The sequence below is a fragment of the Amphiura filiformis genome, chromosome 6 (assembly GCF_039555335.1).
Source record: "Amphiura filiformis chromosome 6, Afil_fr2py, whole genome shotgun sequence".
Lineage (NCBI taxonomy): Eukaryota > Metazoa > Echinodermata > Ophiuroidea > Amphilepidida > Amphiuridae > Amphiura > Amphiura filiformis.
Window position 1 is genome coordinate 13,116,878 of NC_092633.1, and position 17,495 is coordinate 13,134,372.

General features: G+C 35.8%; 1 protein-coding gene and 1 pseudogene across 2 annotated transcripts in view; one reads left to right on the forward strand and one right to left on the reverse strand.

Annotated features, from left to right (window-relative positions):
* Window positions 1–17,495, reverse strand: part of LOC140154993 (battenin-like) — a 40,375-nt gene that overhangs the window by 6,375 nt on the left and 16,505 nt on the right. Inside the window, exons 6-13 of one of the 2 annotated variants that reach the window (XM_072177660.1) lie at window positions 17,265–17,299; window positions 16,578–16,684; window positions 14,871–14,900; window positions 13,006–13,060; window positions 11,595–11,791; window positions 10,511–10,656; window positions 9,325–9,444; window positions 8,140–8,250 (exon numbers count right to left, since the gene is read on the reverse strand). In XM_072177660.1, the coding sequence (XP_072033761.1) occupies window positions 8,140–8,250; window positions 9,325–9,444; window positions 10,511–10,656; window positions 11,595–11,791; window positions 13,006–13,060; window positions 14,871–14,900; window positions 16,578–16,684; window positions 17,265–17,299 (801 nt within the window). The remainder of the gene's footprint in view (window positions 1–8,139; window positions 8,251–9,324; window positions 9,445–10,510; window positions 10,657–11,594; window positions 11,792–13,005; window positions 13,061–14,870; window positions 14,901–16,577; window positions 16,685–17,264; window positions 17,300–17,495) is intronic. The other variant, XM_072177662.1, reaches the window with a different exon arrangement.
* On the forward strand, window positions 3,619–5,301 carry LOC140154992 (G-protein coupled receptor moody-like; annotated as a pseudogene).

The following is a 17,495-nucleotide window of genomic DNA, read 5'->3' on the forward strand; positions in this document are numbered from 1 at the left end:
TATGCTTCATCCTACCGGTAATCCAGCGACAAGAAAGGAAAAGAAAAGAAAAAGGCTAAAAATATGCAATAAAAATTAATGGAAATATTTATAACTAGCGGGATACCCGCGCTCCGTGCGTGTCCCCGCTAGATGAGTAAATGGGAGCGATCATTAAAACAGGAGGAATTACTGAAAAGGTAGAACCATTGAAAAGATCAATTTTATTGTTCTAAACCTGTCCCTTCTGGCATTCATTTAGCTTCTTTCTTTCTTTTCAGTTTCTTCTACATGGGCCTTGTTTGTTCCCATTAAAAAAAACCATTGCTATTTAGCTTGTGATTTTCCGTTTCCATGTCATTTATTTATTTAGGCCTCACCGCATTCCCATTATTTTCTAAATCTGTCCTTTCTTGCGTTTCCCTTTTTATAAATAGCTTCTTTTTTATATGCTGCTTAGCTTGTGATTTCCCGTTTCCATGTTAATTCTGTAACTGTTCTCATTATTTTAGCTTCTCTTTTCTTATATTTCCTGATTAATTTTAATCTAATTTTAGCTTTTTTTCTTACGTTTCCTGATTAGTTTCTTTCTTTCCTTCTTTATTTTGCTCCCGTTTCATTTAGTTACTGTAACCATAACCCGTATCTTTTTTTTTTTTTTTTTTTTATTTATTCATTTTATTCTTTCTTTCTTTTCAGTTTCTTCTACATAGATCTATGTTGTTCCAATAAATATATGCTGTTATTCTCCGTTTCCATGTTATTTATTTATTTATTTATTATTATTTGATATTTTATAAATCTACCCTTTCTTACGTTTGTCCTTCCTTTTAGCTTTGGCTTTTTTTCTACATAGTTATTTAGTTCCCATTTTTCATATTTCCTGTTTAGCGTGTGATTTCCCGTTTGCATTTAATTATGTTCTCATTATTTTAGCTTCCTTTTTCATGAATTATTTATTTATTTATTTATTTACTCTAATCCACAACCCTGTACCCATAACCCATCCATATTAGGCCTACCTTTTCAGTTTTGTCCTACTTTACATACATACATACATACAATAGGCTTTTATATAGCGCCATTTCAAATGATCACAGCACTCAAAACAACAAAGCAAGAAATATACAACAAAAACATGATAGAATATAAGCAAAAAGTTCACAAGAACCAATAACAAGCAATTATGTTTCTGAAAACAGAAATGTTTTCAGCCCTTTTTTGAACACTTTTCTTTTCTATTTCTCTGGCACGGAAAGTTGGCCTATGCATATGCGCCCCGTGCGTGCGAGTCACATCCCTTGTACGCCAACGCACTAACACCAGCGCTGCCAGTTAGTTATGGTAGCGCTACCACTGAGTTTTGACAATAAAAAGCCTGGGGAAAAACCGGTTTTAACCATATTTGTTGACCGTTTTCAACCAAATAAAGTGCAATGCATTTCCCGTATATATTCCTCAATCTCGACATTTCATAGGCCTAGAATAAATAATGAAATTGTACCCGCAGGCACTATCACCACTCTAGACTACTAGACCACCGTTTCCTACGTTACCTTAGTGATGACGCAAAGACCTGATTCGCGCGTCGTAGCCTTAATTTCTTGGCTGCCAACCAAGGGACGAAAAGCTCGTAAGGTCATTATTAAATTATGCGCTGTTGTGCATCTAGATAGCCTGAATAATTTCTTGGCCACCTCGCAGTTGGCAGAAAACGGGGCAATGTTGCTCTGCGTATGGTTTTTAATGGAAATATTATTACGCGGTTCACTGTCCTTATTACCCACAATGCCACTGCGATCGATTTTGCATAGCAACACGACAGTTTTTTATGTTATTCTCTTAGTTACCATCAATTTTTGCAAAAACGAATGTCCGATGGAAAAATGGCAATATGTACCCGATCAATATACCACTAAATCAAAGCCGAAAGCCTAGGCAATTCGGAGAACACTCGCGCACAAGATGGGCAACCTTCCTTTTATTTATATAGATTATAAATATAAATATTTATAAGGTATATCAGGGGTAAGTTATATGGGGGGATAAATTCCTGGTGTGCATCAGTGGCCTATAATTTACTGGGCCAATTGCATCCTTTGTGCATGAAAATGTGATAGTATACAAATATTAACTGTCTATGAGTGTAATGGTCCAAATATAATCACAAGGTGAAAGATGGATTGTTCCATTCAATGAGCCGGAATGGCGAGTGGAATGGAACAATACATCTTTCACTGAGTGATTATATTTCAACCATTACACAAATTTAAGACAGTTAATATTTGTTTTATATCACTCATACATAAATTCTGTTGCTCAAAAATACTATTTAAGATAGGGAATACATTTTTTTATCAACATAAAACCATGTTTTGCAGTGTAATACTAAGAGTCAGCGCACGACTTGGTGCATGCGCACTATGGCGCAGCACTAATGGTAAAAACTATCACACAGAGAGGCTGATGGTAAAAATGATAAATGGCTATCAACCAATGAACTGTCTAGAATGTATGTATGAGTGATATAATAAACACTAGTCCTAATCAATGTTAAATTTGGGGTCAAAAGGTCAAAACGAAGATTCACACTGCGATATTGGTTGAATTTCTACCTGATAAATCAAAATGGCCTGCCCATTAAGGGGAGGCGATCTTCTGTGCGTAATTATAGAGGGCCATTGGATTCACTCTGTCATTATAACAAATATTTGAAGAAATCAAAGAGCCCTAGAAATAAAAATTGTAGTGTAATTCACGCCAGACACAATTTCTTTTAATGACAAAAATGAATTTTTGTAATCGATCAAAAACCAAAAGTTTTATACCAATTTTGAAATTAGCCTGAATCCGTAAATATGACATCTCTCCCCCTTTTTCAGGTCAAGGCTGTTTTTACCATTATGCAGCCAACCATTGTTGAAGCTATTTCACATACATGTTCAAAACACTCTAGAGAAAGAATGTGGCCATATACTGCCGAAATATTTTTTGTTGATTTCCAATGATAATGTCTTAACGTCGTAGATTTTAAGGTCAAATTCCTAAAATCAAAACAAAACATTGTGACGCAGATATTCCCCGACTTATGCAATTTCATCATCATATCAGTGTCTTTATTATTTGTTTGAGGCCTTTTCCAAACGTTAAGTGCTATTTATGCATAAAGCGGCCAATCTATCTTTACAAAATGCGTCATTTTTATGTAAACAAAAGGCTAAAGATAGCATTACGAGATTTATCTTTTATTATTACACTCCTCTGATCATCTGCCTCAGTGGCCGAGCGGTAAAGACCGGGACTGAAACTCAATGATGCTTGGAATCGACGATCGTTGGTTCGAGTCCCATCGAAGCCTGTGGAAACTTTTTTCTTCAAAATTCATGATCGCATTCCGAAATGAGTAACTTGTCGGTAAATTGTGTATCTTATCCTTAAGAGCCACTGGAAGCACTTTACCCTCCAGCTTAATATTATGCTAATTATAATATATTAATTCATCTTTTGATTTCAACTTTGTGTGTCACTTTACTGCTTATTTAATTAGAAATAAACTTTTAAGTTGATTTCCTTCATCATGATCTTATGAACAAAATAACCAAAATGTATTTACAACTGAAAACAATGAAACATGCTGGATTTTCTAAATATTATAAATGGAGTGTCTCTATTAATATCTGGGATTTTCCCATTTACAGAAATGATATCTGTGAATAGAGCTCTGACTGTATGAATACCCAACTTAGTCACAGACACTGAATTGTGCATCCACCATACGGGAAAGTATTGTATATGATCACTTCCGCATATTTGTCACTTTTATATGAATGCTTTCCATGTGATTGATCAATTAGTTTATTCTGGACAATATGTTACCATCCCTTCTATTCTTAGTAACCAATGTTGCCATTTGTTTGCACAATTGGGCTCGCTTGATTGTTTTCTTAATTAAATAAACAACTATGGCAACCTTGTTGGACATTAGTCTGGTGTTAAATCTGTGAATCCAAAATCTGAATTCTTTATTGAATGTACTTTTTGTTTAGAACACCTGTTCTTAACAAACTGAATTCACATCAACATTTTGCACTCCAAAATGATGAATCTCTCAAGTGTTAATGACAGCCTGGTACCAAGTAACAGCTCTAATTCGGCATACACTTTACATGTATCCTACTGGGAGCAAATTCTAACTGCAACACTCATTGCCTTGATAGCCATCGCTGGTATCATAGGCAACTCCATGATCATATTAGCAGTTTTATTTTCACGCAAACTACAAACATCTACCAACGCATTTGTTACCAGCCTAAGTGTAGCTGATCTCACAACATCATTTTTCTTGATCTTTTTCATCATCGGCATACTTGGAGAGGACCGCTGGCCCATACCCCAGGCCTACTGGCTTTGTGAGCTAACTGGTTTCATAATATATGCTTGTACAGGAACAAGTCTGTACACACTGGGTGCAATCGGCGTAAACCGACTAATTCTGATAACTAAGCCACAACTCTACCAAAAGATATTCACATCATGGAAGCTTGCCATTTGCATCGCTATTCCTTGGTTAGTACCAATGGGTAGTTTCCTTATAGCTCAGTACAACGGATTGGGTAAATTTGGTTATGATCCAGGAGATTTGGCATGTGCTGCCATTGACACACCTGAAAATGAACTCAGGCTTTCTCTGGTAATCTTGCTTATTGGTTTCCCCATACCTTTATTTGTGATCATCATAACCTACACTTGGATTTTCGTCTACTTAAAGAAACATTTTCATAAAAGGAAACAAATGCTGCTGTCTTCAGGGCATCACAATAACGAAGCAGGAAGTTCTTTGGAGACAATCAGCTCTCAAATGGAGACCAATATTGAGTATGAACTCTCAAATGGATTTCAACAGAAAGCTATCCTCAACATCACTTTACCACATGGACAAAATAAGTCGAGACCAGATCAAAATCACAAAGAATCTTTTCCTGGTTGTGTGTTCCTTCTTGCTGTGTTTTCTACCATATTTTGCTATTTTATTCATCCCAAACATTCATCATGTGTTGTTTTATACTCGTGTGATAACATTATGCAACAGCGCCATCAACTTTGCTATTTATGCTCGTAAACATCCAGAATTCAAAGTGGTTCTGGGTCACATGATAAGAGGATCGTATTCTGAAATTCCTGAACCTTCTAGACTTCTACGGCAATTTCTGTCACAACGATTCTAACTGCAAATCTCTAGACACTGATCTGACATGTGCCTGTATTTTCATATCAAGTACACCAGCAGAAACTTTTTGCTACTTTTTAAGAAGTGCTAAACATCAAGAGTAATGATTATATCTATTTAAAGATATTTGGCCCTTTTCAAATACTATATTTTAACTGAAACTGCCTTCAAAATTTTACTTATGGTTATTAAGATTATATCATTAACAAAATACAAGGTGTCCCATAAAAAGGTTACATGTAGAAAATGAACCGCATTTTGTGATGGTACAACAAAACAATGTCATTTTTTTCAGATATTATTTATTCATCCTTCTTGTAACTGTTTACTAAGTTTCAATTCCGTATCTTAAAAGCAACTTAACTTATGAGCGCAAGATGACAGGGGTGTCAAGAGTGGCTAACCATCAAAATATCGCACAACGAAAATTGAACACATGCACACCTTTGTTTTCAGATTTTTAAAAAATTACTTTTTATGTTTCTCTCATTTTTCATTGTTGAACTTATTGCACAAAAGAAACATATTGAAAAATTAAATATTGTACACCGAAAATAAATCAATTTTAGAGCTTCTTGACTCTTGGTGGTAACAAATAAAGGAAGATGGTCATTAGAGAAGAACACGTTTTTGGTGAAAGCAGTTCTGCATGCTGTATCTCCTGTCATCAACATAGTGAAATGAATAACAATCTTTCGCATTTAGGCCTTGTTTGAATTTTGTTGACTTGAAATTGCTGCTGTTTGTTTTTGCATTTCTGACTGAACTCTTAAAGTAAAACTTAACAAGTTTTATTCTTTATTTGTCAATAAAATTATGCATCTGCCATGCTATGGCTGGGCCTACTCAAGTGCCCCGCCAAATGCACGGTGGCTGTGACGGTATAATGAACCTCGTGTTGCATTATGTCACTTAAAGAGCTTGCTCAGGAATGCGAACTAAGTATGTAGGTTGTGAACTTGACATTCACAGGGGTACTAGTAGAGGGTACATAAATTATGTCATGAAAAGGATATTTATATTTGTCAACATTAACTTAGATTATTTTCAAAAATCTACATGTAACCTTTTTTTGGGACACCCGGTATATTAAAAGTTTGCAGAATGAAAGTGACAAGCTCAGATATTATCAGCTTATTTAGTTGTATATATTGCAGAGGGAGGATAGAAATCAGGCCTAGGTACAAATCATGTATTCGTATTATTTGTATGATTTTCACTTTACAGAATTTGAACTTCTCAAAAATGTATAATTGTACACTATTTTGGTAATGGTAATATCTCAAAGTCAACAAATTAATGACAAATTATGCTAATGATCCTGTCCTTTTGTGCATGTTACTTCTACAGTTCCAGAGTAGAGTGATATACTTACAAGTAGTCGGTGTTATAACATATGGCGTATGTGGAAAATATTGAGAAAAGAAGATTCTGATAAAATTTTACCTGAAGTTGTAATATTTCTATTTAAAGCTACAATGTACAATCTTGTAATATAAAATTTAAAAAAAAATTCAAACCTCATATTTTAGGATATTTGTAATGTTTACACATGTCCCAACTTGCACCAAAATGGAATTAGCAAAATTTGTTGTGTTTGTAGGTCAACAGAGCAATTTGGACATAAAGTTGTAATTATGACTTTATGAAAAAGTCCCCCATATAACCATGTCAAACAGCCTAAATAACCAGTGGGGGTTTCATTCACTTTTATTTTAGCTTAAAATGGACAGAAACCTTTCTCAACAGTTATTACTAACATTATTTCAGTGTTTTGGGTGAAGTTTAACAAAATTAAAATTTGACGGAAATCATACATTATATGGCTTTAAGTAAACCTATTACTTCCATTTGTGTATTAACTCGAGTGAGGGTGTCAAATTTGGAACCATGGCTAGTGTATGCATGCTAGCCGACACTGTGTAGCTGAGTTGACTTGTAATGTCATTGCCAGGTGGTTTGTCAGGTATTCCCATTGTTCCTTGCCCAGCAGTATGCACATGCATCATATTTTGTTCAGGACCTGTGCTTTTAAACTCCAGCCACATCACAATAAGGCTATTGAACAGTGTACAGGTTGTATGCAGTTCACTCAACATATCGATATACCAGTCCTTTGTCTTTGTTGATAAACATTGAGGTCAACTCATCTATAGAAATTTACACTTACAGAGGGAATTACTTACAATGTTTATGAAATAGGCATGAGATTTTTATGATCAAGTTGGTCTATATAATTGTTGATTGTCTGTTAGTGCAGATAGAAAAAGTATTTGGTAAAAAACAAAGACATACACAACTATGTGATACCACAGACAAAGTAAGGCAAATAGGCAATGTATGTAATACGCAATATATGCAATAATAAGAAAAAACTGCTTTAGTTATTGAGAGTGAAAAACATAAAACCTTCAGAACATACCATTATATTGTTGAGAAATTTTTTGTAATTGTAATATTAGGGATGGGTGATGAAATGTACAAGTTAGCGATTAATTTTATTTTTGCATTTCAAACAAATATGGGCTGAAAGAATGACAGGGACAATGAAAAATTTGGATTGAGAAAAATCCCCCTATGTACATGGTCTGAATACCCCTACACCCCTTCTGTCCACAAGACAAGGTAAGAGACCATAGTAATTTCAGCCCATTAGAGCAAACATATGTACCCTATTTGTTCCATTAACTGCCCAGGGCACTTAACAAAGTCATTTTGGATGACGTGCTAATTTATTACATTGTTTACATAATTGGATATATGGGCAAAATAAGGATTTTATTTGTGGATGGTTCCATGTTTGATACATGTATAGTTGGATCCTGCACATAATGATGAAGGATCATATGTAGTAAAAGTCGCTGAGTGGGCACTTATAGGGGCATAGGCAGTTAATGGAATGAATACGGTACACATTTAATGCTTATTTGTACCTGTTGGTTTAAAATCCAGACTATCATGTTGATTCCTTGTAAGATATTGAGTACTGCAACCTTTCGTATTCTCACAATTTGTACTGATGACCTAGAAGTAAACACACCTGCCTGTAAATAAAAAAAGACAGTATTAAAAACTCATAAGAATGCTTGAAATAACACCGAGTGCATTACTATTGAGCCCTAAAAAATGTAGCATGATAGTAGACCTGGTCCACACAGGTGTTTTTTTCCTGTTGATTTAATATGATCGTATTACAAAAGTATTCCGCTCAATGTTGTTGGCATAATACAATCGTGTCATCATTCACACAATTTCCATCATTGAGCCGGTTCGTAATTGCCGATGAAAATTACCAGTGTGTATGCATCTTGGCATTGTATCATGTTTACTCAATGGACCTTCGTAATTGCTGTGGTGTGTGTATAACCAGAAGTGATTATGACATCATGACGAGGTGTTGACCATGTGAATGCTCTCATTCATTTATTATAATCATGTTATAATTGGGAAATTATGACAAGATGATGAAAAAATACCAGTGTGGACTGGGTATTAAACTTCTTCATTTTGCTTGAAAATATTCAAGGACAACAGTACCTGAGAAGAGTACTCGGGGCTTCAAACCAACCCTTGCAAAAACATAGACTAATGCCAATCAGCCGTCTACACTTCGCATGTACTGTGTATGCTTCGTAGTGACGACTGATTATCTTACAGCCAATATCATGACGGACTTCTGAAAACTATTCAATGCGCCTCTGGTTGTGCGCCGTAGCGCGACTGACTAGCGGCGCCCGTGTACCGCGTCGCTGTACCGCGCCCGCTGTGACAAGATCGCGCTCTGAACTTCTAAAACAACAAACTCAGTCAAAAGGTCAATTTGTACACAACTGCGCACGCTCTATGCCACAGGAATCCTGTTGCAAAATCCGTCACTTTTTTTCCACGTAGTTTTCTCAGTCGTCAATCCAGACGGTTGACGACTGAGGGCAGCAGTCTAGCAAAAACATAGAAATGATATAGGAACATTTTGAATGAAAATATAGGACAGCAGAAGTCAAATACAGTGGGTATCAAAGAAATATTGATAAGGGGGGAAATCCCAAAGATGCTTTAACTTTTGCATGATGTGATGTGAATTAGAATGAGACCGAAATTATATGGCATGTACTACTTACCTGAAAACAGAGTTGTAATGATGCATAGAGTTCAGGACAGCCTTTATCATACTCAGCAGAATGTCTGGCTTGAGCACCCGCTGTTCTAATTACATATGACAAGAATTGGGAAGCACCTAACTGAAAGGGGAAAATAGGCAAATTGAAGCACATGAAATGTTAAAATTGGTCTAATGATTAATGGTGTAACATACGCTTAGGTCACAGCAAAACTTTGAACACAAACACATTCAGTAATTAATATACAAATATATACAGCCATGAAGGACTCTGATTAAAACTACTAGTCAAGAAATAAAATATATGGCTCTCAAATGTGAAAATTTTGTATTTAAGGGTTTGCCATTGCCATCAAGTAATACCTCTGTAGGGATACTTGGTGGCAAAATGCACTTGATTAAGAAAAAAGTTCATACAAGGATGTTTTGACTTAAAATTATAAAGATTGCCATAAATATAACACACAGAATGAAATAAAATTACATTTACAAGAACTAATATTGCACTTTTTAAATAGAAATTAAAAATAGAAATTAAAAACATTGTATACACATCAGAAATGGTAATTTAAAAATGGAGGATTGCACAACCATTGTGCATGCAGGATAAAAGGAGTATTAAAAAACAATCCTTGTTTAATAAGTAGGGTAATAAGGTATAGGACTGTTTTTGAAGCGGGATGTCCTGAAATGCAGCTGGGTGAGTTAATGTGCAGTGCAAAGGGAATGACCATGAGCTCATTGTCTGGATGGAAGAAGAAGATCTTTTGTACATACCAAGTCGGCAAGCCCTTCTTCGGCTAACCTTCGACAATGAAGATCTTTTCTATCTGACAGGCGCTCAAATTCACAAGCTGCAGGCTTGCACAACCACATCATATGAGGTGAATCTCTGGCCTAAGATGATCCTGCATGCACATCTTTGGAGTTGTTCTATACTGTGTTTCGTCTCAAGTTGAGAGTGACGCCATGTTGGATTTTGTAGTGGCAGACTCAAATCAGTGTGTTTACAAGGTTGCATTGCCAGCGAATAGACATATCACTCTTCTATGCGTGTGTATTAGGTTAAGGCGCACAATTTGAATCTGCCACTACGAAATCCAACATGGCGTTACTCTCAACTTGAGATGACACACAGTATAGTGACTTTGCTTGATTTGTTGTAACAAGGATTACCAGGCACTTACATTAATAGCTAAGAGAGCAACTAGCCCTAGACATGTTTTGTAGCGCTTTAAACGTGACGGTAAACTATGTATAAAGTGACTCCATCTTGATGGTCTTATTTCCACTTCATTAGTACCGCCAGCTTCATTTGTTCTCTGCACTATAGCTAAAGAAAACATTCAAAAAAAGTTTCAGAAATTAAGGCATATTTTATTTTCCTATTCAAAGCTAAGATTAATGCATACTGTCAACATTAAATATTTAGCAAACAATATTACCGGTACTTGATAAATTGTCTGGATTCCAATATGATGAACTCATTTTTAGTATAAGTATGCTGCTGAATTAGTCGTTAGTGGCAAGTTTATTTGTACAAATTTCAGATAATAAAATCTTGCTATTTTGTTGTGGGACAATAGAACATATCAGGTATATCAAATCAAATTGCATTCTGAATACGAAGTATGTCCTTCTGATATCAAATAATTTTGATTTTTTGAAACTTGTGATATAATACACATTTTATGGCAAATGATATTTAACGTTCCTTGAAGTAAACTTTATAAATCTAATAATATGTACTTAAAGTGTATGTGGCTGGGATGAAAAGCCGACAATCAATTGAAAATTGATCAAGATATGGATTTTTCCCCCAAAACACCAAACAAATTGAGGTCTTTTTGGGGAAAAAATATCTTCAATATGAAAGGTCAAAATTTTCAATTTATCGCTGGCTTTACATCTCAGCTACATACACTTTAAGTACATATCATTAGATTTATAAAGTTTACTTTGAGGACTGTTAAATAAAATAAAAAAATTAAATATCAATTTGTCATAAAATTTTTATTATGTCGCGAATTTCAAAAAATAAAAATTATTTGATATCAGAAGTACATTCCTCGTATTCAGAATGCAATTCAATATGTCTGATGTACTCTCAGCTCCCACAAAAAATATGTGAAAACATTGCTAAACATTAATATCCAATTCCTTAACTAAAGTAGGTTATTAACTTTGCCTCAGTTACATTGCAGGTATCGTGAAATATCTAAACATTTTGCTTTGGACCTTGGAATATCCCTGGAATTGCCCAATACTCACCAGCAGTACATTGTAGAAGTGGCCGACTATCTTTACTATCTTGCTGTATATTTGGATATAGTGTTGTTGGTAGTGCTTGTGGTACTGCAACAGGTGCTGGTGGGTGATATGGGTGTGTAGAAGCTGGCTCTCTTATGATTTGAAAGAATGCTATCAAATATGCAATAGCTGCTGGTATTACTAACATAAAAGCCCACCTATGTAAGAAAAACACATACATGTACGACTGTACGTAAGTTCATGATCTAAGAGTCTGATCATAATGATATAATTACAAAGTACATCAGGGATGATGGTGGGGGGAGGGTACTTTTATCTCCCACATACAAGGACTTTCAAAAAGTACCCAAATGAAGCGTTTTTCATTTAGTGTAAAATGGACTCAAAGCACGTACTACAGTTGTTTTCCTATCCTAAGCAAGTAGCGATCATTCAAAAGGCCTGAAGAAAAAACAATGAAAGAGCACACATTTTGAGGAGTTTTTGAGTACAATTTCACCCCAGATTTTTCTTTCATTTCAACTGATTTTTGTTGGCATCTCGATGCCGAGTTTAGTTACCTTTTTAGAGTAACATCTGTGTGATTATGGTACCCTTTTCCCCCATTCTTGCTGTTTTTGATACCCTAAGCAAGATACCTGCGTATGCTGACCAGCCGTGAAAATATACCCCTTTTCCTGTTTTTTTGTACGCAGGTGATATACAACTAAAGTTGAAATACAAGTGTCCCCACCCCTGGAATACATCACAAGGGGGTGAGATGGCCGAGTGGTCCAAGGTGCTAAGCCATTGGCCGGGATAATATGATCTGCGAGTGTTCGATCCTTGGAGAGAATTTATTTGCCTATCTCAAAATGCTCCTATAAGGTCGTAAATCTGGCAACAGTATTCAGTTATTTGAGAGCTCACTTGATTGGGATTTATGTCTTTGATTTCCCCCAATTTAACTGTACAATATAATTTTTTTTTCTCACCCCCCACACACTTTATTAGCAAATGCAGGTGTAGGTAGTGTGTGAATAGCGTCTTGTGGTTTGGATACCTGTGTATGCCAACTCAACCACAAAGATATTGAACAAGGAAAAAGGACATTAACCAAACACATCAATTAACTACCCCTCAAACTATGCTATGCTATAAAAGCTGCAAGAGGAAAATTTCCTCAGCGCATCCACAATGGTCTTTTGTGGTATATAGTTAAGCTTGTCTCATTTAGCTAGTAGCCTTTTGTAAATATTTTGTGAAAACCATTCAGCTTTTCATGTTTCCAATGGTCAGCTTTACAAAACCCTGGCAGCTATAGTATTCATTTGTTGTTCAACTTCTTTCCATGAAAAGTGAGTAAAAATGACTGATCTTGGAGACAACTTTTAAAACTTAATCAACAAACCTGAAGAAACATTACACCCACCTGTCCAATTTTTGTAGCTCATCTTCTTTACCATTGACACTTTCTATCAAACAACCTAAATAAAAGAACAAGTTGAATGATTAAAATTCATCTCATTTTAGATATTTGAAAATATCAGAATATGTTGGGTTTCTCAGTCATGCTAAACAACAACATATGATAAGAAATTACTATAAAATTAAAATTAAAGCAAAAATTTGATGACCACCTTGGAACATGCATGTGTGCAGCTTTGTGGGCAGCAATACACAGTTGATACTGTGCAGCTGGAACATTTGCAAAACTGACCAAGTCGTATGTCACAAGTATGTTCCATGATGAGAAAATTTTGGGTTATTCCAGTTGAAATCCATACACCTCCTACGGAAGATATGACCTTAATCTTCCACACAGGGAATGTGCATTTCAAATGTGCACGAGTCTGATCTAGAATCCACCATTTTGTTATGAAGGAAATTAACACTGCATGGTGAACTATGATGTGACTGTCCTTAGATTGAGTTTTACCATTGCCACTCAAATCAAACTATGTTCAATAACTTCCAGTGGCTTTGGAAGATTGTTGACATGAGGGGGCTAAAAACCTGTTCTGGAGGTGCCCAAGGGGTGGGTCACCACTGATCGATGAGTATGAAAATTAGGCAAAAATATGGCAATTTTCCAGTATCACATCAATTTTTTTACTTCACCTGGAATTATCGGGGGCTGAGGGTATTCAAGACCCCTGAGTACCAGTTGCCATCCAGTGCCAAAGCCTATGAGTTTATACATCTTGATATAATGATGTCTAATCAGTATTTACATATTAATCTTAGAGCTGATTATTCTGCTGCTTCTTAATTACTTTGCCCCTTTCAAGTCAAGTCACACACATATGATTGGAAAGTTGTTAGTAGTAATTGTGATGATGAGTCAGTCACCCTTATACTCTGCTTTTCCCTGCCGTGAATTTGAAAGCCTTTATCAATGATCTGTTTAAGAAAACCAGCATTTCCCACTAATGCCAACATTACCTTGGAGTAAAATTGTCATTTTCGCAACATGATATTTAAAGCTAACCCCTACATCAAAAGAATTGTAAACACTACATTTGCTTTTGGACATGATTTAAATGTCAGTTTAGCATCTAACTACCTATTATGCTTGATTTCGTCCCTTTTATATTCAGTGGTGTAGCCAGGTTTTGGAACAGGCTGCGAAATATGTACCGGCAAAACACAATTTCAATGACAAGTAATCTCGTAAAGCATGCCATGTCAGTGACCCTCCAGTTCAACAGTTCAGTAGCTTTCAGAGGCGCACCGCTCAAAATGTAAGAATAACTTTACTGGGACAAATGTGTGCGACAAAGAATGCATGGCAATATGAAAGCTTAAATTAGCCAAAATTATATTAATGTTTGACTAAAAAAGGCTAAAAGGAAGAAGAACATCACAGATTTTGTTAATATGGACTGTCGATACACATGACCCTGGAACCATCGTATACTGACGACCAGAGATGTACCCATGGACCATGGTGACTAACAACCTACCCACTGGCTAGTCACCACTGGTTATTGACAGAATTTTCATTCAAATCTTTTTCTGGCAAGCAAATAAAAATAGGCAATAGCAAAATAATAACATATAAAAAGTATTAGTATTTGCCCATTTGTGTTTGTTAATTTAAGCTTCAATCATACAAACTTTTCTAAAAGCTTTAATTTTTTTTAATTGTCCATCAAGTCCTGCCGTACTATTTTTTGGCATAATAGCAAGCTTCAAGCATTTGTGACAATTATTAAAAAACAATGATGTATTCTACTATCACCTGCCACAGGTTTCTGGACAATGCTACTGCAAAAACATGTGAATAATATTTACCTCTGTGAAACAAGATCCTAAACAAACATCCTAAGAAACAGCCAAAAAGTGGAAAGAATACAGTATGTATGTAAAGTGTGCTGAGGCTTTGTCTAGGCATTGTGCCTGTGTGTAGCGCACTATAGTCCAATGCGCCTTTTTTACAATGCAATAAAGCTGACTGTTTTTCTTTTCTTAAGGGTTGTGAAAATAGGAAGAGAGGTTCAAAATACCAGATGGTCACGGATGCGATATCGCCATTTTTGATGTCTTCATTGGATTAACACATAATCATGAAATCTTCACAAACAATTTGAAATGTGTTGCGTGGTGTCAAAGCAAAATTATGTTATTCTAAAACCGTTGAGGTGCGACATAGTACCCCACTGTATGTGTATTGTTTTTCAATTTGTAACTGCTTATCATCTATTTTGAATGGGCTGTTAGCCTTGTAGTTTCGTCAGCCTCATACGTCAAGTGTCGCGTGTCCTATACCGCCTACAAAATACATTTGGCTATTCCATACACCCTGGATAACATGACCTTTATCTTTCAGCTGGCTGTTTTTCTTTTCGGAGGGGTTATGGAGGCAAGAAGAGATATTAAAAATGCTGTCAGGTGTTACATAAGGCTACTCCATTTGAAATCCATACACCCCCTATGGAAGACTTGACCTTAATCTTTCGCACAGAGTATGAATTTTAAATGGGGTTACCTGAATGGGTGACTCCATATGAAATATACATCCCCTTTGTGTGAGATTGAAGCCTTGTTATCCAGAGGGTGTGTTGACCCTTTGCATGGTCATCTCAAAATGGGGTTCTACCTGCAAAGTGCGCGTTGTGTGTGCGTACACCTGTCAAATGCGTGCTTAGTCAAAAGCTTCGTGCTTTGCAAAAGCCTTCTGGTGCGTTGCTAGAAAAGCGAGAGAAATAAAAATGCACTTTTGCGCATGCGTTTGCAGGGAGAACCTTGTGTTGGAAGTAAGATGGCAGATCCGTGCAAAGGGCAAATTGATTTTTAAAATGAAATATCCCAATGGTTGGAATGGATGAAGGTAGACTGCACCAGAATGTAAGCTGTGGTGTAGTAGTCATTGGACTCAAAGTGGTAGGTTCTAATTAAGAGAAATGAAGATGAATACACAAATTACACACAGTGGGTGTGCATAACACTGTGTATACTCCCAGTCATCTGGGAAATGCTCAGATATGTGATTAATTCAATCTAGGCAAACAGAAAATCTCACTTTTTTTGGTTCCCATGTGAATGGATGCCATTAAGAAACAAAATGAAGAAAAAATCCTACTGAAAACACATAATTTCTTTAACATGACCTGATCAGTGATGGACAGAAACAAATAAGTATTATTATGCTGTTTCCCACTCACAGAGAAATTTGCCCATGTGAATGGATGCCATTAAGAAACAAAATGAAGAAATCTGACTGAAAACACATTAATTTCTTTAACACATAATTTCTTTAACTTGACCTGATCAGTGATGGACAAAAACGAAAAAGTATTAATTATGCAGTTATGCTGTTTCCCGCTCACAGAGAAACTTGCTCATTTCACTCCCAATTCTGATCAGAAATTTCTTGTGATGACCAATCACTCATGACTTGTTCTTCAAAAAAAATTGTCCTGCACAATCTTTCTCAAATTTGTTTTTCATCCTGATCCCACAACCCTATCCCTAAGGTGTACCATTTTAAAAGTTACTTACCAAATAAGACATACATAGCAGCTCCTGCTAGACCAGCCATACCAGTACCACTAGACCATGCATTTACTAATTTGCCATCAAACCTAGCAAGGTAACCAAGTGCTACACTGTAAACAAAATAAAAGAGAAAGTGCAAAATTAGATGATAAATACCATAATACCATGTGACCTAGGCTCATAACAAGTCTATGGAGTCTCTTGCAGGGCAAATGTCCAGTTACGGGAATTCTTCTTGGGTGGGGGAAACTTGAATACATATATATACACACATAGGACTTTTTATATTGTTTTATTTCATGAGATCACCAAGCTGATGTTCTAGCGGATATCAGATTCAGTTCACTCCAAATCATGTTTGTACTTAGATTATCTAAACTATCTTACCATAGTGCTGACAACTACTACAAAAATTTTGGATTTTCATTGGTTGATCACCATTTATCATTTTTACTATCAACCTGTCTGTGTGATGTTTTTTATTATATACCACATACACAGATTCTTGTTGTTTGATTGGTTAAAACCATGTGACATGAAATAGTTTAATTATTCTTGAATTGAAAGGTTGTTTGCATGGCAGCGGGAAATAGTTCTTGCTTTACGCAGAAATGATGTCCACCATAGACACACCGACTCAGTTGTGGCTTGCAATTTTAATTACATCAGAGTATCAGGGGTTTTACTTACTTTTCTCCAAATGCATTCACAGCACCAACTAGAACCTTGAGAAGTAAATAAATAAAAAAAATAATGCTGATAAATATTTCAATGATTGGGTATCTAATAATCTGTGGTGTACTTTTATGACTTAAGCCCATATTATACTAAACAGTTTTAGAATTTTTTGATGTTTTCCCTGCCTGCATCCACCACTTGATAAGAAAATTATTGACCATCCATATTAAACCCAGTGTAAAA